This window comes from Harmonia axyridis, chromosome X (genome assembly GCF_914767665.1).
Source record: "Harmonia axyridis chromosome X, icHarAxyr1.1, whole genome shotgun sequence".
In the NCBI taxonomy this organism is placed as follows: Eukaryota; Metazoa; Arthropoda; class Insecta; order Coleoptera; family Coccinellidae; genus Harmonia; species Harmonia axyridis.
The window spans coordinates 18,727,755-18,750,741 of record NC_059508.1 but is presented as its reverse complement, the minus strand read 5'-3'; the positions used below and the strand labels follow the sequence as shown (position 1 = coordinate 18,750,741).

General features: G+C 37.5%; 1 protein-coding gene across 1 annotated transcript; it reads left to right on the top strand.

The window, feature by feature from the left end:
• Window positions 1-4,653: 4,653 nt before the first annotated feature.
• On the top strand, window positions 4,654-5,085 carry LOC123686362. The gene has a single exon (XM_045626426.1). It carries the CDS (start codon window positions 4,656-4,658, stop codon window positions 5,034-5,036), a length of 381 nt encoding a protein of 126 aa, XP_045482382.1. The 5' UTR covers window positions 4,654-4,655; the 3' UTR covers window positions 5,037-5,085.
• Window positions 5,086-22,987: the final 17,902 nt, after the last annotated feature.

The window sequence follows — 22,987 nt, the reverse complement described above, 5'->3', positions numbered from 1 at the left end:
TAAATTGTGATTTGTTAGAATCGTAAATCGATTATTTGAAATTTGGGCTTTTCCTAGATAACAAGCTGTTGATCGTATTCTAAATCAATCTTCGAACAATAGGTTAGAATTATTTAGTATCCAGGACGATGTTAAAAATATAATTAATAGAGCCTCTGTTGATGATTCTGTTCTGGTTGAAGAAGGTAACTTCTTTATGGATAATATTCAAAGGAGGTTTGAAATTAACCTGGATAAGAGACTTTCATGCAATAAATACAAGATAACAGATAGAAGTCCTTTTCTTGTTCATGTTGAATCCAGGGACAAGAATATAGGAAATCTGAATCCAATTAGTTTAGGTAAGCTTTTGTATACATGTCCCAACTATCATAACTTTAAAATAGTGAAAATATGCAGAAAGGGATTAAAGAGGGTTGGTGTTTACTTTGATTGCCCTGATAATGCACATTTTTTTGTTAAAAAGAACAATCTTGATATTACTAAATACTTTGTCTATATTCCATCAAGAATGATATCTACAATGGGGGTTGTTAGAGATATTAGAGATATTGGATTAGACATCAGCGAAAATGACATGTTAGAATATGCCAAAGGAGTTAATCCTGACTGTAAAATAACTAAAATGCGCAGATTGAATAAAAGAATTAAAACAAATGATATGATTTCATATGTGCCTACAACCACATGTGTGGTAACATTTGAAAGTAACACCCTACCTAAGGAATTAGTTTTATTTAATACATTATCTCCGGTTTCTGTGTATATTCAACCCGTAATTCAATGCCTGAAATGTCTTCGATATGGCCATGTCAGAGCTCTTTGTAGAGGAACATTCAGATGTCATAAGTGTGGTGAATCGCATACTGATGAACAGGTCCGTGAGGGACCACCCAATTGTGTTTTTTGTCTTGAACCTCATTCTTCTACTGATAGGACGTGCAAAGAATACCTCAGACAAAAAAATTAAAGAATGCATGGCATTTTATAATATTTCATTTTTTGAAGCAAACAAGAATTCCAGAATTTCCCGAATTCAACTTCCGCCAATTTTCCTAGCCTAAATCAGGATTCACAGAACTCATCTCAGATTTCACTCTCCTCTCCGTTCCTCAGCAGTCAACAGTCATTCTCTTCATCAATTAAAAGTAACGTTAACCAAACATCTAAATCTCCAAACCTTCCAAGAAAATCTAGTTCGGTGATTCAGAAGAGAAAGGTCCCAACTGGTCTTGGATATGATAAGAAAGCCCATGAAAACTGTTCAATATCTTATAAACCCTCTAATAGCAATGTTTTCCCGAATTTCTCTCAATCTAATTCCCAAACGTCCCATCCCTCCTCTGTGGATCTTTCCCCCCCTAAAAGGATGATAACATCAGCACAAGTACACCACAGCGCAAACAAGTTAGTTAAACCAATAAATAATAAGAATGTAATTACAAGAAATTCAGTCCAAACTAGAGAAAGGGTAGAATCTATGGAAGAGGAAGACTTTCCTCTCCCTCTCACAGATGCTGAAGCCCTCTAAACATTTTATAAGTTGATTTTACCAACTAAATGGCTTATAATAGTATAAGCCTTTTTACTGTTCTACAATGGAACATTCGTTCAATTAGGTCCAATTACAACAACTTACAAATTCTTATAAAAGATTTTGACCCTGATGTCATTGCTCTTACAGAGACATATTTAAAATTTGAAAATACCTTCACCCCATGCCTGGATATAAAATTATTCGCGAGGAAAGGGCTGATGGCTATGGTGGTCTTGCCATTGCCATTAAGTCCCATATACACACAGAGGCTAAGTCTGTTAACTCGTCTCTTCTGCCGGATAGGTGTCAAACACTGGGTGTTACGATTGACAATAACTTGTCAATAATCCTGAACTACTTTCTTCCAGATGTTTATGTTCCTGGTTCGACCTGGGATACCTTTCTAGCTTACATGAATGGTCGTGTCATTTGGCTGGGTGATTTTAACACCCAACATCCTGCATGGGGATCTGGTACGCCAAACCCAAGAGGTGTGACATTCAATGAGTTTCTTCTATATAATGATTTGGTGCTGTTGAACACGCCGACGCCAACCAGACTGACAAGTCCTTATCAGCACAGAAGTGCCCCCGATGTGTCTGTCGCTACCCCAAATGTCGCCAGGAAGTGAAGATAGACTGTCCATCATGATGCTGGTTTCAGTGATCTCTTTCCTATCCTGATATATTTAAATGATGAAAATCTTAAATGTCACAGGCCCATGTATGTTTCCACCCATAAGTTTGATCTTAAAAGAGCAGACTGGACCCGTTATCAGACCAACCTAATAATGTCTTCTGATAAAGACATAGTTGAAAGTGCGGAAGCTCTTATAAGGATCATGGAGTGCAGTGCTGAGGATGCCGTACCTCGAAACGGAAAAAAGCTCTGGAGTAGATACAGGGTACATTGGTGGAGTGAGGAGGTGGAGAACCTCATTCGCTTGAGAAGGGAAGCCTTTGCAAGATTCGTCAAACATTCCACGTTAGAAAATTGGATTGAAGCTAATCGTTTAAAAGCTCAGGCTCGCAACAAGATTAGGCTCTCAAAGAAAAATTCTTTCAGGACCTTTTGTGAGAACCTCAAATTTACTGGCTCACAGAACTCGTGGAGAGTCATGAAAAAGTTTTCCGGGAGATGTAATCCACCTAATTCTCCCCCTATACCGGATAACCTTTCCCTCCGTATCCTGGGTAGTTTTCAGACAGTGTCTACCATTTCTACATACCCGAATTTATCTAACCCTGTGGAATTTACGTTGAGTGAACTTGATCTGGTACTGAAGAGTACTAGAAATTCTGCCCCTGGGCTGGATGGCCTGGTTTACCCCTTTTATAAAAATCTCCCCATATCATATAGGCATAACTTGATATTCGTCTTTAATAACATCCACGCTACGGGAGTTATACCACCATCAATGACCAAGTACAGAGTGATTCCATTTCTAAAACCCAACAAACCGGTCCACCTCCCAACTAGCTATCGCCCAATCTCCCTTGCTCCTTGTTTGACGATAATATTTGAGAAATTGATTAAGACTGCAATCGAACCTTTGATCGAATTGAAATTGGGCAATGATAATATCTTCGGATTTCGCAGAGGAAGGTCTACTAGTGATGCTATCACCAATTTTACCACCCATGTTTATGCGTTGTTCAACTCTGGTGACTATGTATGGCTGCTTTCTTGGATATAAAGTCAGCATATGATCATGTACTCCTTGAAGTGCTTCAAAGGGATATGGAGGATTGCTCTATTCCTCCAAGTTTGATAAGGGCTATCTGTGAATTGTTTGGAAATAGGGAACTATACATCTGCAGTGCTATTTCGGGGAATTACTGGGGCCCCATAAACCCCATGGAGGTCTACCGCAGGGATCGGTCCTTAGCCCAATCCTTTTCAACTTATATATCCATCTACCAGGTTACCTGTTCCCAATTGGAGTTATGTGTATTGTTTTTGCAGATGATATCGTGATACTGATCCGAGGTAAGAACATCATCAGGATGAGGGAGACGCTCAATTCGACCCTTAGTGATCTCTCCCAATGGATGAGAAAACGAAATCTTGTCATAGCTCCAGAGAAATCGTCAGCTATGATTTTCGGAAAGTCCAGACTGCCTGATTATCCGATTCCGTTATCATTGAACACAGTACACATCCCTTGGAAAACACCCATCAAATATTTGGGTGTGGTATTGGACCCGAAACTCAAGTGGAAACCACAAATAGATCCTGCCTGCCTGAAAGCAACAAAAGCATTAAATGTTATGAAATCAATATCTGGTATATATTGGGGTTCTCATCCGAATTCCCTTTTACTGCTATATAGGGCCCTAGTTCGTCCTCATTTGGATTATGCCTCACTAGTCTATGGTAGATGTGCCAAGGCCACACTGAGCAAGCTTGATCGTGTGCAGTTTGCTTCCCTGAGGCTGGTATTGGGTATGATGCGTTCTTCACCAACAAACATTTTACTATCTGAAAGTGGAGAAATGCCATTATATATCAGAAGAAAATGGCTAGCCTTCAGGTATGTATCTAAGGCCTTTCGGCTGGAAGATCACCCTACTTTGAAACTATTGGATGGCGCGGAGTCCCTGGGCTCCCTGTGGTTTAATGGAACAGTCCCACCATACATTGAAGCTTTTTTGAACCTGTCTACGAAACATACGTCCATCTGGCAAGCCGGGGTGCTCCCTTATTTCGAACTTTCCATCCCGGTTAGAACGAATGTCATACCGGTCTTTTCACGAAGGGTTCTGTTGGTAATAACAATTCTTTTCTGGAGTTCATACATTCCAGATTCGGAGAGTATGTATGTCTTTATACAGACGCCTCTGTATCCACGAGACAGCCACGAGTCGGTTATGCCATTTACTCCCCCAGCCTAACTATTAACATGTCCGGCCGACTACCCGATCATTGGTCAATATTTCTGGCGGAAATCTATGCTATTAGTGTTGCGGTTGACATAATAATTGCGAGAAGGATTCAGAAGGCCTTAATCGTGACAGACTCGCTGAGTGCGCTGGAATATATCAAGTCCAAGAAGTTGGACTCTAATGTAGACATCAACACAGTTGACATGCTGGAGAAGTTTTGGGAGGCCAGGAATATGGGTCTTAGGATTTCGTGTCTGTGGGTGCCTAGCCACTCCCAGATACGTGGCAATGAAATGGCAGACAAGTTAGCTAACGAGGGCAGATTGATGCCCAATCCCCAGAGGTTGAGGGCCGGGCCGAGCGAGCTGTGGCCTACATATAAAAAAGAATTAAAAGCACTCTGGTGTAGGTATTTCAAAGAAGTGAGTGAAAATAAGGGAATAAATTATGCTCAAAAGTTGAATTGTCGGCCGTATATCACTGAACACTGGTTTCGGAGGTTCGAAAGACCCAGAAAGTACATATCCACCCTCTGTAGGATGCGTTCGGGTCATTGCTCTTCTCCGCCCCACCTGTACAGGCTGAGAATTTTGGATTCTCCGCTGTGTAGTTGAGGCGGAACCTTTGACTTTTTCCATTTGTTTTTTGACTGTGACAAATATAAACGTCAATCTTCCTTGTTGTATGCGGATCTTGCCAGGTTGGATTTAAGATTTCCCATTAATATTTATGAAGTTTTGTTCTCGGGTAACTTGACTGCTTATGATGCACTATTCTGCTTTTTGAATGCTTGTCAGATTAAAATATGAGATAGTGGATTAATTTAAGCCACGTATTAGTGATATTGGTTGATTGTTGGAACCTGTGTCAGCATGCATGAATTAGCCTAATGTTTTGTCCTTCCAAGTGTGTAGTCACATATTTTGTCACTGTTTTTGCTTACGCATGTTTGTAGAGAGTTCATGTATTGATTTTGCCCTTGTGGGTTGATATGGGTACCACCTAGACTCCTTAGCCCAAGGAATCAGCCCCAAACTACTGGAAGTTGAGACACCAAACACCTCTGACACAGATTTTGGTTACATAGCATAATTGCTGAGCCTAGCTCCTTCTCTGGCCCACGGCATTGGGCTTGCTGCCCAGAGAGGGGTATTTTGAAGAAAGAAGAAGAACCGCTGTCTTCATTTTCAAAATAACATAAGGTTTTAATTGATTGAAATGATAACTTTTCAATTTCGTTCTAACTTATTCTTAAAGAGACTCTTTGGTTATCATGAATTTGTTCTATTTTATAAGGATCTTTATATTTTGGATTGAGTTTCTTATTCGTCGCATTTGAATGATTTTAGAATAGAATAGAGTTTATTCAGTAACGCATTACAGATAAACCTGAAAATTATAGCTGTGTAGTATTTTACTCGGAGGTCACGACTGTGTACACCCAAAATGAATCTTATTCTGAACGGTTATAAACAAATTAACAATAATTCCGTATTTTTTAAATTTGAATACCAAACTAATATGACTCTAAATTTATAACTATATATAAATCCATAACTAATATAAATGTGCATTTTCTCTCTAAAAAATCTTGCCCCCGTTTCTTCATCATTTTCATTTCTTGACCTTATTCGGTGCCTTGCCGCGCTAAAAAAAATATTTGTATGAGTCAGTGATTTTCCATTTTGTGATTTTTTCGTCTTTCCTTTTAATTTTTTTCGTCTCAAACCGGTTTTTCCTCTTTTCCTTCAATCATCCCGTCATGGAATTTATGATGTTATGTATGAAATCTCGATTTCCTTCAATCATCCATTTTTTTACATCCTTACTGAATTTAGACTTATTTTTGATTTTTTTAATATCTTCCGGTATAACGGCGTATAATCTTGAAGCTAAATAGGAACTACACCTCTGTCCAATTTTTTTTTCTGCTTTATGTGTTTCGTAGTTATTTTCACCTGCTCTAGTTGGGTATTTATGTTCTCTCTTTGTGATGGAAATTTTATTTTGCTGAATAAGAATGAAAATTCTTTGAGCAAAGATTAATCTCAAGTCAAGTACTTTAGATATCTGGAATATTTTCTGGCTAGAGAATGTGATTCTTTTCCCGTACATAACTTTGAGTATACATTTTTGTAGTGTATCAATACTTCTTTTGTGCCGGTCTAGATCATATAATAATACTGGATCTCCTTCGTTAACAGCAAATGTTCGATTATGTGATTTATCATAATATTCCTTGGATTTATTTTCTGATTTAATTAGGGTTTCACGAGCTGTTTCTCTTAAAATTCTCAATTTATTAGTGATATCGGTTGCGAGTTCCGAATAATTCGCTTAAGGTTTGGGTTTATTAATTTGAGACGTTTTCTTGCTCATTGTCCAAAAACTAATTCATAAGGGGTTTTCTGAGTTGATTTATGAATTAATGAATTTTAGGTAAAAGTGGCAAAATTCAAAAATTCATCCGAATTATCGTGTCTTTATTTATATAGCATTTAAAATAATCCTTGAGAGTTGAATGAGTTCTTCTTATTGGACCTTGAATTTGTGGATGATATATGGAGTAAATTTTTTATGTTTGATTGACATTAGCCGATTGATTTCTTTGAAGATATTTGAGGAAAATTCTACACCTTGATCAGTGAGGATTCTATCAGGAAATCCGAATTGTGTACAAAATTTAAGAAAATAAATTGCTACTGTTTTCGCATCATGAGTATTTAAGAATATGCTTGAATGAATTTTGTAAGATCATCTTGAATGGTTAGAATGTATCGATTATTATTTTTGGTTTCAGGAAGTGGACCTACGATATCTGAAGCAATTTGTTCACGAAATTTAGTTGAAGTAGTTTTTATAATATTTGGTCTTTTGTTATGTTTGAAATCAGTTTTTGATTGTTGACAAATTTAACATTTCTTAATATATTGGCTTATTTCATCTTTTATGTTTTTCCAAGAATATAATGTTTGTTTTTTTCATAGGTGCGTTCGAATCCTAGTTTTCGAATAGAATTTTTTAATTATGTTCCCATCATGTATGTATATACGTTCTTCAGATAAAATTTCATAATCGAAATCACGGAATAGGAATAAGAAATATAAAAGATTATAATAAGTTTTTTCACGAAAGACTGATTTTTGTTTGTATAAAGCTAGACTTTATGTCATGATTGCCAGGCATATTATAGTCCTGCTTCTCTGAATAAAGACGTTATTTATTTATTTATTTATTTCTTTATATTTGGAATGACGAATTTCTGAACATCAACACATATAACCAACTCGGGTTGGTTATATGTCGCCCGCTTGAGTAGATATGTCCCTGCAAGAGACCGCGGACTTTCCCTCCCAGGATACCCCTACATCTGCCACCACCACCATGTCTCCTCGTATACACATCAGGTCAGGTTTATTGAGTTGGCCTCTTGAATCCCTAATGTGTGGTTCTTCAATCACTCTCCAATCCTTGTCTGCAGCCATTTTGGCAAGGCGTTTGACGATGAAGTTGTGCCTCGTCATTCTTTTTGTGTGTCCGAGCGGGCATCTTTGGAGCATATGGCATAAGGACCCAACTCTATTGCAACCGGCCCTGCACATTCTATCCATACGGGAGGCCTCTGGTGGGGAGGGTGTTTGTTCTTAACTTCATGGCCGAGATATAGTCGCGTGCATTCCAGATGTACGAAGGCTGATCGATATAAAAATTCGACGCACTATTATTCCCTGCTTGCTGAGTACCATCAACATAAAACGAATTCTCCAATCTTACTGCATTGGCTCTGTTAATCTCTGCCTTGCTGTTCATACCCGGTTTAATCATTCTGATGATCCTTTGGAGCCACTAATCACCAACATTCCTCACCGCTGCAAACAGGGGAGACAGTTCTGCAGCCTTCTCAATTCTATCTCTCATTATTGTTGGAATCTTTCGTGAGAGAGAAAACAGACCTATTCCTCCCAATGCCGCAGGGGTATACAGTGCCTCATCAATGATATGGTTGGGCAGTTTGAGCATCTTCTCAACCGCTCTTTTAATCATCTTGTCGGCTTTCTTGAGGATCTTTAAGTGAATAGTTGGGGACTGCAAAGCGTGAATGTATCTTGGGAGCAGGTATGTTTTTAGTAGTGACAGCTTCTGCTGGGGTTTGAGGGTGGCTTTCATTATTCTTTCCAGCTGCTCATCCAGGTTTCTAATGTTGGACTCAGAAATTCCTTTCGCCGAGAAGTAGGAGCCCAGATATTTGAAGGTTGCATCCATAGAACCGAGAGGGAGAATTGCCTCCCCATATATGTAGAATTTTGCGGTGGTCTGGAGGTATAACTTTTTCTTAGATCGAACACATGCTAAGGACATTGAAGCGCATTTACTGGGGTTTACTCTTAGACCTCTATCTTCGAAGAAAGTGGTGGCTAGTTTGAGAAAGAGTTGGGCGTCTTTATTGTTTTCCGCTGTGAGTATCAAGTCATCTGCATATCCCATCACTGATATGTTCGATTCTCCAACTCTTACTTGTTTTCTTATTTTCAGGCTGGCAATTAATTCATCCACCACCATGTTGAACAATATCGGAGACAATGGGTCACCCTGTTTGACTCCTCTCTGGATCTTAACATAACCAATCAATTCGTCTCCGCAGGATATCTCAGTGGATATATCCTTTAGTGTGGCCATTATACAGGGTGTTTCCTAAACATGCGGCAAAAATTCAGGGGGTTGTTCCTTGGACTATTTTAAGCATGTTTTGTCCTTGGATGATTTTTGAAAAACCTCTTTGTTTAGAGGATACAGGGCGAACAACATTTTTCATATTTTTAAAATTAATAATAATTTAAATAAAAATGCGTACCGCACTGTGTTTACTAAGTAGGTACAATTTATTTTTAAATTTGTTTAACAACATTCCAATTACTAAAAACGGCCAGTTTTTTGACTAAAAATTGCTAATACATCACAAAACGAATTCAAATCAAAACCGTGTTTAATCTGTATTCCTTTACCATCTGCACTTATCAATTTTTAGTCAAAAAACTGGCCGTTTTTAGTAATTGGAATGTTGTTAAACAAATTTAAAAATAAATTGTACCTACTTAGTAAACACAGTGCGGTACGCATTTTTATTTAAACTATTATTAATTTTAAAAATATGAAAAATGTTGTTCGCCCTGTATCTTCGAAACAAAGAGGTTTTTCAAAAATCATCAAAGGACAAAATATTCTTAGAATAGTCCAAGGAACAACTCCCTGAATTTTTGCCGCATGTTTAGGAAACACCCTGTATATTGTGCCGTGTCTTCATCCACTCTGAACCTTCGCAGCGCCCGTCCTATGTTGATGTGCGCTACGCTGTCGAAGGCCCTTTTGAGATCCAGGGCAATGATCGATAGTGACCTTCCTTCTTTTCTTCTGGTCTTGAGCATTGTCTGCAACGTGATATTGTTCATGAAACATCCATCCATTGTGGCAAACCCTCTTTGGCACTCATCCAACGTTATTCTCTCCGAGAGTCGGGCAGCTACTAACACATTAAGCAGGCGGAGCAGGATCGAGGATATCGTTATTGGCCTCCAGTTTTCGACCTTATCAAGATTTTCTTTCTTCTTCGGTATGAGTATGGTGCGACTTATTCTAAGACATTTTGGGAGGTATTTAGAAAATATCATCATATTCATTCGACTGCATGAGTTCGACTGAATAACATCTGCACCATACGCTCCGCGAACTGATAAATTGAAATCGGTGATATTGAAGATAGATTGTTATTGTTTACATACAAATTCTTTATATTATAAAATGGGACTTACGAGAGAAAACAAGGCAGAAATCAAGGAAATAGTGAAACAAACTATATCCGAAATTATGGTCAATTATGTGGACAAAATTGCCAAAAAGTTATTCGAAATGATAGAAATACGTAAAGAAGAGGAGGACAAAAAACTACATGTAACATTGAAACATCATGAGAATAAAATCGATAATTTAGAGCAGCATAACAAGAGTCGTAATATAATTCTGTTCGGTATTCCAGAAGACCAGGGGGAAGATATAGAAGAAAAAATTACAAAACTGTGTAATGATATTGGTGTTGTTAACCAGGAGAATTTGATAAACAGATGTTTTCGAATTGGTAATAAAATAAACAATAAACATCGACCAGTACTGGTGAAATTTTGCACTGAAAAACACCGTGACTTGATTTTCGCCAACAAAAAGGAATTGTACAGAATGAATGATTCAGGTGAAGGAAGATTTGACCAAAAAGCGTTATGAAATATATAAACAAGCATTAGAAGAGTTTGGATACAAAAATGTTTGGACACTACATGGAAAAATAAGGATTAATATCAACGGAAAAGTTCACTTCGTAAATGATATCTCTGATATTGGTGACCTGAAAAAATTGTATCGGAAGTCGCTGCTGGAGGGTCAAACAGTGGAATAAATAGGTGTATTCAGTGATTGAATTAAATATTTTTTTTTTTTTCAGTTAGGATTCTTATCACTGATTTCGTGGGTCTGTATAATTCTTTTCAAATAAATTTTGTGAGCTACATTGATGTAGTTATTAAGTACTGCATATATATTTTTGATGAATGATGAAGGGGGAGGTTTTGTCGAGGGGGAGACAGATGTATTTTTGTTTCAGATAAAATTATCGTTCCGAAGATTTAATTCGATGGTGAGGAATATCAGTCACAAGGAACAGTTGTATACAATTTATTCAATGGCAACGTTTCTGAGCATTTAGCTCCTTCATCAGGCCTATGACCGTTATTCATAGGCCTGATGAAGGAGCTAAATGCTCAGAAACGTTGCCATTGAATAAATTGTATACAACTGTTCCTTGTGACTGATATTCCTCACCATCGGATGTATTTTTGGATTGTGAGATGGCTCACAGGGAGTTTGGGAAGGAGAGAACACTTAATATAATTCATTTCAATATTAGGAGTATTAGAAGAAATTTCGATAGCCTTTTGATATGCTTACAATCTTTGGAATTAAAAAATCCAGATATAATAGTGCTATCTGAGTTTTGGGGAATTTGTAACTTGATCGAATTTGATATTGCAGGTTTCAATCATTATAATGAATCCAAATATAATCAGAATGACGGACTTCTATTGTACGTGAACAATGCTTTCGATGTGGATCATGAGGTCATAGAGCTAACCGAAGTGAATCTTTTAAGACTTACGTTAACTAAAGACCACCAAACCTTCGGAATATCTGCTACCTATCGGCCACCAGCAACACAGGTAACTGCCTTCATTAATGATTTATCCGGGTATATTTCGGACTTGGTGAAAAGAGACACTGAGATAATAATTGGTGATATGAACATAAATTTGAAAGAGAACACAAATCAATCAATTTTGTATCAGTGTACTTTGGGCCAATACGGATTTGTATTATATATTAACGAGGAAACTAGGTCATCTGCAGGTTCATCTAGTGTTATGGACCACATTTTTGTCAGAAGTAGTTGTGGAGTGAGGCAAAGATTTTCCATCAGTTCCGGAGTTTTTCATACTTATCTCACAGATCACTATGCAATCTGTTCTTCTTCTTCAATCCTTTACCATGTGCTGGGCTTGTCACCATCTACACATCGAACAATTTGGTCCATCGAGTGGGGATCAAGTTTTCCAATTTCCAAAAATACTGGCTCTAATTCAAGGTGTTAAATACTGAGTCATTATTGGAGATTAACTTTCTCACGTTACATTTATCTCTCTCTTTTTTTTTTTTAATTTTTAATGCAAGGTTTCCGTGGCGCATGTGAAGGTAGGGAAGGGTTCCCTCATGCACACAAAAGACAACAAGGAAAGTTTCATGAGGGAAAAACCAATTAGGGAACAGATGATTTTTAATTTTATTTTATTTTATTTTTATTTTATTAGAAAGAAGAACACAAACAGGTATTCCAACCCAATACAGTATTCACAATTCAAAAAAACAAAAAACTTTATCATCATACAATCTCAGCATTATATAAACCTAACCCATTGTACATATACTTATTTTAATACTTAACCTAGAAACGCGAAAAGAAAACAAAACAGTTCCCCTGCACTCCAGAGAGAAAAAAAAATGCAGAGAAACACAATATAATAATAAACTAATAGGTACACATCATGAACTTATTCTTCAAACAATTTTTCAGTTGAACAAGAGAAATATTGAAAATATCGACATCAAGAGACAATGAATTGAAAGTTGACATAAATCTACATAGTGGCGAATTCTGTGTAACATTTAATCTACGAAAAGGTATAGCAAACAATTCTTTAGATCTTAACTTCTTCTCAGGAACCCGAAATGTTACCTGCTGAAGGAGGCTCGGGACAGAGAGGACACCATTCGATATTTTGTACAACAAACATAAATCATTTAATTTCCTACGATCTTCCAAGCTGATCAAATTAAACCTCTGTTGAGCTTCTGCATAATCATGGTTATCAATTTGAAAGTAATTACGGAAAGCAAGGTGTTTCAAAAATTTATGCTGCACGCTTTCTAATCTCTTTATATAATATTTGTAATGAGGGTTCCAGATTGGAGATGCGAAATTGAGCTTACTCACCACAAAGGCATGATATAAGGTTAAAACTGATCTATTTCTCCTAAATGATCTACCGTGTCGAAGGACAAATCCCAGCATTCTATTCGATGACGAGATGATGTTTTCTATGTGCTCAATAAAATTTAATTTGCTATCCAGCGTTACCCCCAAATCTCGGATACTACTAACTTGCTGCAGCTGATTTTGATCGATAGAATAAAAGAAATTTATGATGTTTCTATTCCGTGTGAAAGTTATTTTGAAACATTTATCTAAATTTAAAAAGAGAAAATTTTTCTTACAAAATTCACACAGTCTATCCAGATCCTCCTGAAACCGAATACAGTCCTCAACACTATTAATTCTCAGAAATATTTTCAAATCATCTGCATATACTAAAAATTGAGTGTAACGAAAACAGGATGACATATTGTTTAGATATATAATGAAAAAGAGGGGCCCAAGGTGAGAACCTTGGGGCACACCAGATGTACTAAAAAATTGTCTAGATTTTTGACCATTTATGCACACAAATTGGGATCTTTTTAATATGTAGGATTTCGCCCATCTGAACAAGCTACCGCATACACCTACCTCAGCCAGGCGACGCAACAATACTGAATGATTCACCTTGTCAAACGCCTTTTTGAAATCAGTATATACTACGTCGATTTGACTTCGGCATTCAATCCCCTCATAGAGGTCATCAAGAAAGCTTATAAGATTGGTCTCCAGACTACGACCTTTAATAAAGCCATGTTGATTCTCTATTATCAAGTTTTTAACATGATAAGCGATGAATTTATAAACTAAAGACTCAAACATTTTAGGAATTGTCGATAAAATAGTTATGGGTCGGTAATTCTGAACAAAATCCTTTTGGCCACCTTTGTGTATCGGAATAGTCTTTGAGAGTTTCCAACGAGTAGGAAAAACACCACTTCTGAGCGAATTATTGAAAACAAGATGATACACATAACACATTTATTTTCATTATATTTTTTATATTTTTATAAATGGATTCCTGAGGCCACCAGGAAGTTGTACAATAACCTATATACGAGAACATTTTCAGAAAAGATCAAATCATAAATGTTAAAAGGGTAGGATTTTATGGATTCAACCTCATATAGGTCACTGCAAAACTTCAAACAATTCGACAAGTTTACCCGACAATTGAAGAATATGTGAGGGATATCACCCCTGTCTCCGCAAGGACACAAATCGGTCTGAGCAACATGTATCCTATGAAGATGACAAGGAGAAGAACAGTGGTTAGAGCGCAATCTATTTATAGTCACTACATTGCCTCTAGAGAGCTCCGCATCCAGAAACCAAGGGCGATTGCCTAAGGATCTGGGGTATATATATTGAGAAAAGGTACGGTTTCCCATCAATTCCCTCCATTCACGCTTCCACCTTTCCCAAATTATTCGCTTGAAAGAAGGCCAGAAATCACCAACATGAGCCCTCCTGATAACAGAGTTTTCTAAAGCTGTTTTTGCAAGATTGTCCGCTTTATCATTACCATCTATATTAGTGTGACTTGGAACCCAAACTAGTTTTACATTACAGGAATTATTGCAGAGGTACAGAATATTGTCTCTAATCGCTAGTGTAATATGATCATTACTAGCGGAAATCTTCCACTTAGTAATTTTCTCCAACGCACTCATGGAGTCCGTGATAATAAGAACCTTTTTAAAACTTTTTCTTTTGATTTCCCAGGTCGCCTCAAGGATTGCAATCAGTTCAGCGGAGCATATGGAAAAGTGATTTGGAAGTCTTTTCGATATTGAGATACCCGTAGGGCTATAAATTCCTATGCCAGTATGAGAAGGGGACTTGGAAGCATCAGTGAAAATTCTGTCGAAATTGGGGAATTTTTCCAGACAAGCAACCTCAAAGGATAAAGCATTGTCCTGTGAAGACTTTGAGAGCCCAAGGGAGTAGTAGCCAATATGGGTGGTATGGACTTTTAAATCTCTGTCAAAGCAGGGCAGTTGAGAGAGGAGTAAAAGTCTTCGGAGTTAGACAGGAGCGATTGGACCTCTACTATGGGAGGGGGATTACCCAGAGTTGACCAGTGTTTAATTGAAGACACCTTTGATAGAACAGGGTCGTTATGAAGTCTATACAGCTTGGATAGAAACTTAAACGCAAGGAACTGACGACGAAACTTAAGAGGGAGCTCGTTGCTTTCTGCAAGTATGATTTGGATAGGAGTGGACTTCATGTAGCCCATAGCCACTCTCAAAGCGGCATACTGGATCCTGTCCAATTTTTTCAGAAGAACTTTGGAACATTTTCCGTAGAAAAGGCTGCCATAGTTGAGGAAGGGTCGAATTGTGGCCCTGTATAACAATAGCTGAGTTGCTGGATGACAGCCCCACCAGGTTCTGCACAATGCTCTCATAACATTTATACCCTGAAGAGATTTCGAGCACATATCGGAGACATGTAAAGACCAATTCAAATTCTGATGAATTGAAACGCCCAGGTATTTCACGGAATCAGCCCATGGAATGGCAGTTTTAAAAAGGCGAAAAGGAGGCTTAAGTGGAAGGACCTCATTTTTATGGCAGCATAATGCCTTGGATTTTTCCGGAGATAACTGGAGGGATTTTGCCATTGACCATTTTTCTACCAATACCAAGGCTTTGGACATTTTTTCAAATGCAGAATCAAAGGTAGGACCAGAAGCAATTATTGCCTTATCATCTGCAAATTTCAGAGTTGTAACTCCTGGAACATTCACAACATTAGGGAGATCACAGACAAATATGTTAAAAAGTATTGGAGCCTTTGGGGAGCCCTGAGCCAACCCTATATTCGATTGCTCTGGACCAATAAGTTCCTTTATAAGGGGATCAACCAGGAATATGTTTCTCTGGACTACGAGAGATCTGATAAGTTCAATAACCGAGAGTGGGAGATCCACAGAAAGTAAAGTACGTTCGAGAAGATCAAACTGAACCGAATCATAGGCCTTTCTGACGTCCAGAAACACCACTATCACGAACTCGTTTCTGAGGAAGGAGGCATAAATCGTTGAAATCATGAATGAAAGGGCATCATTAACGGACTTTCCTTTACGGAAACCAAACTGTAGTTCACGATCGTCTATCGATTTCTGGTACACTCTCTCTAATCTGGTGGCTAACAAAGATTCAAGAACTTTAAGGAGACAGGAGGTGAGAGCAATGGGACGAAAACTCAAGGGGTCATCTGGGGATTTTCCCGGCTTGCATATGGGAATGATGATAGTATCCTTCAGAGATAATATAGTCGCAATATGTCGACGAGTGAGGTTGATATAAATTTACGCTCCGAGAGAGAAAAGAAAATTGTGGATCAAAAATGCGCTTATTGTGCCAAGAAAGTCGTTGATTTCGTTCTTTGTACAAAATGCAATGAAAGTTTTCATCCGTCGTGTATAACAACGGCAGCTCACAATAAAAATGCCCAATGTAAACATATTCCATGTGAGAAGAAGTGTGATGAAACAACAGCGTATGAGAAAGTTTTAACGCAAAATAAATTATCGGATATGGAAAATGATTTTCTGAAGAAATTATTGCAAGAAAGTCAGGAAGCATATCGAGTACTGAAGGAATACAACAAATTATTGACTGAAAAAGTTGGTTTCCTTGAAAATAAATACGTAAACAAAAATAATCATAGTCAAGATGTTCCACGTAAAAAAAATCGCAATATAAAGATACACACAACATCGAGTGAAATGGTAAATACCAATGCTGTCAAAGAAAACGATAACCTTGAAACAGACAAACAAACACAGAATACTATTAATTCCATATTAACCACAACGGTAGAAAAATCGGACACTACGACGTCTTGCGCATCTGTCACGATCCTTGACAAACACATTGCCAATAATGTAAATATAAACAAGGAAAGGAAAGGTAAACAAGATCTAAATGAACAGGACGGCTCTCAAGAAGTCATAAGGAAAAATCGTAAACGGCAAAAGAAAGTGAATGTTGGTTCCAGAATAGAAGTAGATGAGTCAACATTTAAATCATTCAAGCCCAACAAGGGATCAAAGAAGATATGGTTATTTATCTCAAGAGTTAATGAATCTGTCCAAGAACAAGAAATAAAAAATTATATATCAGCTAAAAGCGATTCAGAAATTGATCAAATATCAGTGATGTTATTGAAAACGAGGTCAAATCAAGCAGGTTTCAAGAGCTTTATGGTAGGAGTTCCTTTAACACTTAAAGAGGAAGTATACAAAAATGAATTCTGGCTTGTTGGTATTTCCTTTGCTAGATTCAATTTTATGAGAGGACAACATTTTTTAGAACCTCAACCGAAATCAAAATCGTCAACTCAAACAATGATGATCAAAAACTAAAAAATGTAGCTTTAGGGTGTAATACTCAGTGTTTATCAAGAAAATCTGAATCTTCTAAAGGTACTAAGATAACAATTATTCACCAAAATATTCAGTCAATTGACAATTGTGTTAATAGATTAGAAAAATTTGTTCAAGATTTTCCTGATTGCTTATTCTTGTGTATATCAGAGCACTGGAAAACAGAGACCCAACTGAGTAACTTCGGCATCAACAATTTTTACTTGGCTGAGGCTGTTTGCCGCAAAAATGAAAACCAGCATGGTGGAAGTGCGATTTTTGCAAGACAGGGTACACAATTCAAGTCACTCAAAACGATTACAGCTCTTTCAGAACAGGGAATCTGCGAATGCAGCGTATGCCAGTTCATAATTCAAGGAGAAAAAATTGCTATTATGTGTCTGTACACACCTGGTGGAGTGGTAGCGGATTTTTTGAGATGCCTGGAGGACATACTGAATAAGTTCGTTTCGTTTCCAGGGCGAATATTCCTAGTGGGTGATTTCAACATCCCAATGCATGAAAAAGATAAAAGTAGTGAAAAAGAACTGTTATTCTCTCTATTAAATTCATACAACATGTTTCCCATGGTTAAAGAATACACTCGGGTTACAAATGTCAGTAGGTCTTTGATAGACAATATTTTTACCAACTATCCTGAAAATTGTGAGGTTAAGGTGCATTTTAATTTGATTTCTGACCATGCAGCACAAAGTATGAGTTTCTTCATCCAAAAACACAATGAATTTGTTTCCAAGAGAATTTTTAATGACTTTAACAAGTTGGATTTCAAAACTAGACTCAAGGAAGAAGAATGGACTAGGGTATACAATGCAAATAATGCAGAAGAAATATGGGATAATTTTCACAATATTTTTCTCTATCATTTCAATGTCAGTTTTCCCATTAGAAGATTTAAACAAAGAAATAATCCACAAAAGCAAATAAGGAACGACCCAGAGATAGAACGATGTAAGAGACACTTGGATGTTTTATATGTGATGAGCTCGGTAGATACAACATTCAAACCACAGTATAAACGAGCAAAAAAAATATATGAAGATACACTTGCAAAACGAAAGGCAGAACGTTTTCAAAAAGAAATAGAAAACTCAGACAATAGAACAAAAACTGTATGGTCCATAATAAATAACGTAAAGAGTGGTTCAGGTATACCCAGAGATATCCAGATGGATGGAGATGGTGAGATGATTGCAAATCATTTTAACAGTCATTTTCTGAACTGTACAGCAGACTTGTTGTCTGCTTCACCTGTAGGAGACCACCAAACTTATTTCGAGCAAGCAGATAGATCAATGTTTCTCAAACCAATAACAGAAACTGAGATAATAAAAGTAGTGAATAGCTTGAGTAATAAACACAGTAGTGGTTATGATGAAATACCAACTTCTTCGATGAAATTTTGTATTCATGAGGTCATTTCACCCCTAACTTTTGCCATCACCACATCTTTCAGAACAGGGGTTTTTCCAGACAAATTAAAACTGGCAACTGTAAGGCCTTTACATAAAAAAGGAGATGGGTCAGGTGTGGAGCATTATCGACCGATAAGTTTGCTGCCGTGTTTTTCCAAAGTGTTTGAGAAATGCATGAGTATCAGATTGATGGAGTACTTTTTGGATAATGATATGTTCTATAGGGGCCAACATGCCTACATGAAGGGAAGGGGAACTCAGACTGCTCTGTATGAATTTACTGAGTCAATCTTACAAGCACTGGAGAATAAAAGCTACGTGATGGGTTTATTTTTGGATCTGACAAAGGCTTATGACTGTGTAAATCATCAGCTTTTGTTGAAGAAACTGAAGCTGTATGGGATAACTGGGGTTGTTGTGTCCTGGTTGAGGTCGTATCTATCGGGAAGGTTGCAGCAGACTGTTGTTACTGAAAAAGGAGTATCTGTGAAGTCAAGGATAGGGATGGTTGAGATGGGCATTCCACAGGGAAGTATAATCGGTCCAATTTTGTTCAATATATATATTAATGACGCTTGGGAGTGTATTGTTGGACAGAATTGCTTGTTAACTAACTATGCCGATGATAAGAACATATTAATAACTGCTCAAGAAATGCAATCATTACTCAATGATTCGGATAGGATTTTTAAATTATTTTCTGAATGGACTTCAAACGAAAGACTGATTTTAAATGAAAATAAAACGAATTGTGTCATATTCAAAACCAACAGATCTAACCTTGAGTGTCCAAATACAATAAAACTTAATGAATCTGAAATTAATATAAGTACTGAAACTAAGCTCTTAGGATTAACGATAGACACAGTTCTATCATGGGAAGCTCATATAGAAGACCTCAATAAGAGATTGAACTCGGTTTGTTATACTTTGAGAGTTATGTCACAATATCTCGGCAAGAATGGCCTGAAGATGATTTATTATTCAAATTTTGAATCCCTCGTTAGATATGGTTTAATTTTTTATGGTAGTGTCAGAGCAGTGGACAATATATTTAAGACACAGAAAAGAGCAGTCAGGACAATAAATGAACTTGATTTTAGAGCTTCATGCAGAGGTTATTTCAAGAGTAGCAATTTTCTAACAGTAATAGCGCTACACATTGAAGAGTGTATAATGTTTCTTTTCAAGAATAGAGATTACTTCAGTTCAAATTTGCCATCACATTCTCATAATAATAGAAATTGTTTATATGTATATCCAGTTCATAGATTGACTGTAACGGAGAGAGGAGCAAAGTATTCTTGCATGAAGTACTATAACAAATTGCCACCAAGAATAAGGCAAATTGATCAACAAAATAGATTCAAAAAAGAATTATACAAGTTTTTACTAGATCTTGAACCATATACAATCCATGAGTATCTCAATTCTCCAACATAGAATTTATATTTGTTTTTTTCTTTGACATATATTTCGTTCTGATTATATATATATATATATATATATATATATATATATATATATATATATATATATATTGTAAAAGTGTATGTGTAAGATTTTCGAAATAAATATTATTATTATTATAATGGAATCTGAGGTGATGAAAGCAGATCATTAAATAACTCAGCTAGCACCTGTTTGGCCTGGATTGGGAGAGACTTCAACAAATTGTATGTTATACCGTCCTTGCCTGGAGCTGACTCCTTCTTGGACTTAATACACAAGGACAGTTCATCGAGGGTGATAGGGGAAAAAGGAGCAGGAGAGTAGTTAGTGAGAGCTGGTGACTGAACTGTAGCAGGGGTTGAAAGAGGGCACAGACGAGAGAGGATTTCTTGACCACAAGTGGGGGAGGAAGTTTGAGGAACAGAGAGTTTACAACCATATTTGAATCTGAATATATCTGACCACAATTTTCTGCCATTACAAGGCGAAAGACCTTCGCAGAAACTTCTGAATGATTCTCTTTTGGCCTTTCTGATCTTAGCTTTGACTGCTGATTGGATGCTTTTAGCTGAGAGAAACTGCTCCATTGAAGGATTACGAAGGTAAGCTCTGAAAGCATCAGATCTTCTCTTAACAGCTAAAGAGAGATCATCATTCCACCACGATTTCCTATATGTTGGTGAAGAAGAAGGTTGGAAAGGTCTCTTCAAGGGAATAGAGAATTCAGCAGCCTCAACAACTAGATCTCTAAATTCTAGAATGGAATTAGGGCGATTATTCTGAATATTATTGTCAATTACCTCCTGAAATCTGAACCAATCTGCCTGGGCGGTGTTGAACTTTCTGGAGGAAAATCGGGAATGAGAGGATGGGGACGAGAGAGGGGAAAAACAGAGAGAGGTCATAAGTGTAAAATGATCACTTCCTCCCGGGTCACAAATTACTTCCCATTGGGAGTTGATTCTTAGACATCTAGAACATAATGTAATATCTGGGGAACTAAGATTTTCGCCTGGGGGGGAGTTTCTTGTAGGAGAGCCATTGTTTAGGATACATATATCCTCACCTAGAATAAAATCCTCAAGGACTTTACCACTGGAATTCCGAGAACCAGAACCCCAAATAGGGTTCTGGGCATTAAAATCACCACCAATCGAAAATGGAGTAGTTATGCTATCCATCAGGTTGCTCCAAAAAGAAATCAGAAGGTTGATGTTGGGGGGACAGTACACATTAATGATAGAAAGCAGAGGAGAGGCTACTTTGATACCTTGGAGCTGAACTGTATCAGGAACAAGAAGGTTGGAAAAATCAATTGGAACAAATGGTAGGTCAAGTTTGACTAGAAGGGCAATAGGCAATACCACCACCTCTATCGCTTCGATCCTGTCTGAGAGAGTAGAATCCTGATACCCTGAGATTATGAGATTCATTAAGCCACGTCTCCTGAAGCATGGCTGCACTGGGGGAGTTCTCTTCTATTAGCAATTTCAGGTTGTCAATGTTAGAGTGAATTGATCTTATGTTCCACTGTATAATGTCTAACATGGTAAGGCCGAGGGAGGTGAGAGGGACTGAGATAGAAGAAGAGAACAGTCGAACAAATTTGAGAACTATATGGACTCTTCAGCAGTGGGAATGGGAATGCTATCTTCTAGAACATTTGAAGGATAATTGTTTTTAAATAATACAGTAAGACTCTTCATAAACTCGGAATTTTCTTTATTTTGAAGACGCTTGGAAAAAATTTCAAATATTAATTCATCTGAGAGAGGGGAACCAGAAAAGGAAGGTATTTGGTCACTCTGAGAATGAGAAGGGCTCCCAAATATTGGGGATGAGGGAAGGGAAGTGTTGAATAACTGAGATTCATGAATATCTCGATCATATCCTGGAGATTGCGGATTTTTCTTCCTTTTCTTATTCAAGGCTGTGGAAAAAGAAAGAGGGGTGGAAGTCCCATTGTCAAGGAGATTTCTTATGTCATGGACGGAAATAACAGCAGAATCCCTAACCGAGTTAGAGAGTCTTGAGGGGAGCTGAGGAAACAGCTGAGGCCTCAGATCAAAAGAGAATTGGTCATTACGCAAGAGGGGAGAAGTTGCATTATAATTTTTCGGGATCATTTTAACAGCCTCAAAATACGAAATGTTTTCTACCGCTTTTAATCTATTAATTTGTTTCTGGCGTAGAAACTCTGGGCAGGAGCGATCAGTAGAGGCATGTTCTCCAGAGCAGAAAACACACTTCGGATGGGAGGGGTCAGGACATTCTTGTTCCTCATGACTCTCAGCGCATTTCCTGCAACGTTTAGATTTGGATGGATTGTTACAATTGGCCTTGATATGTCCATACCTCAGACAATTGTTGCGTTGGATAACTGGCCCAACATACAGAGAAACGTGCCTTAAGCAGCCCCAAAGGGCAATCTTTTCTGGGAGATTTTTGCCCTGAAAAGTAAGAATCCAAGTAGAAGAGGGGACGTAGGAAACTATGCCATCGGTGACAGTTCTTCGATTGAGTTGTCGGGCATCTAATATTTTTACTTTGTAGTGGGCATGAAGCTCAATGTCTTCCTTAGTAATTTCTGAACCAACATTTTTAATAATACCTTTGCTTGTAACCATTCTTGAAGGAATAAACACGTCTATTGCAGGGTCACCAGAGAAGGGATTCTCAGTGACAAAATTGTTCGCCCTATCAGGGAGATCAAATTCAATAGATATT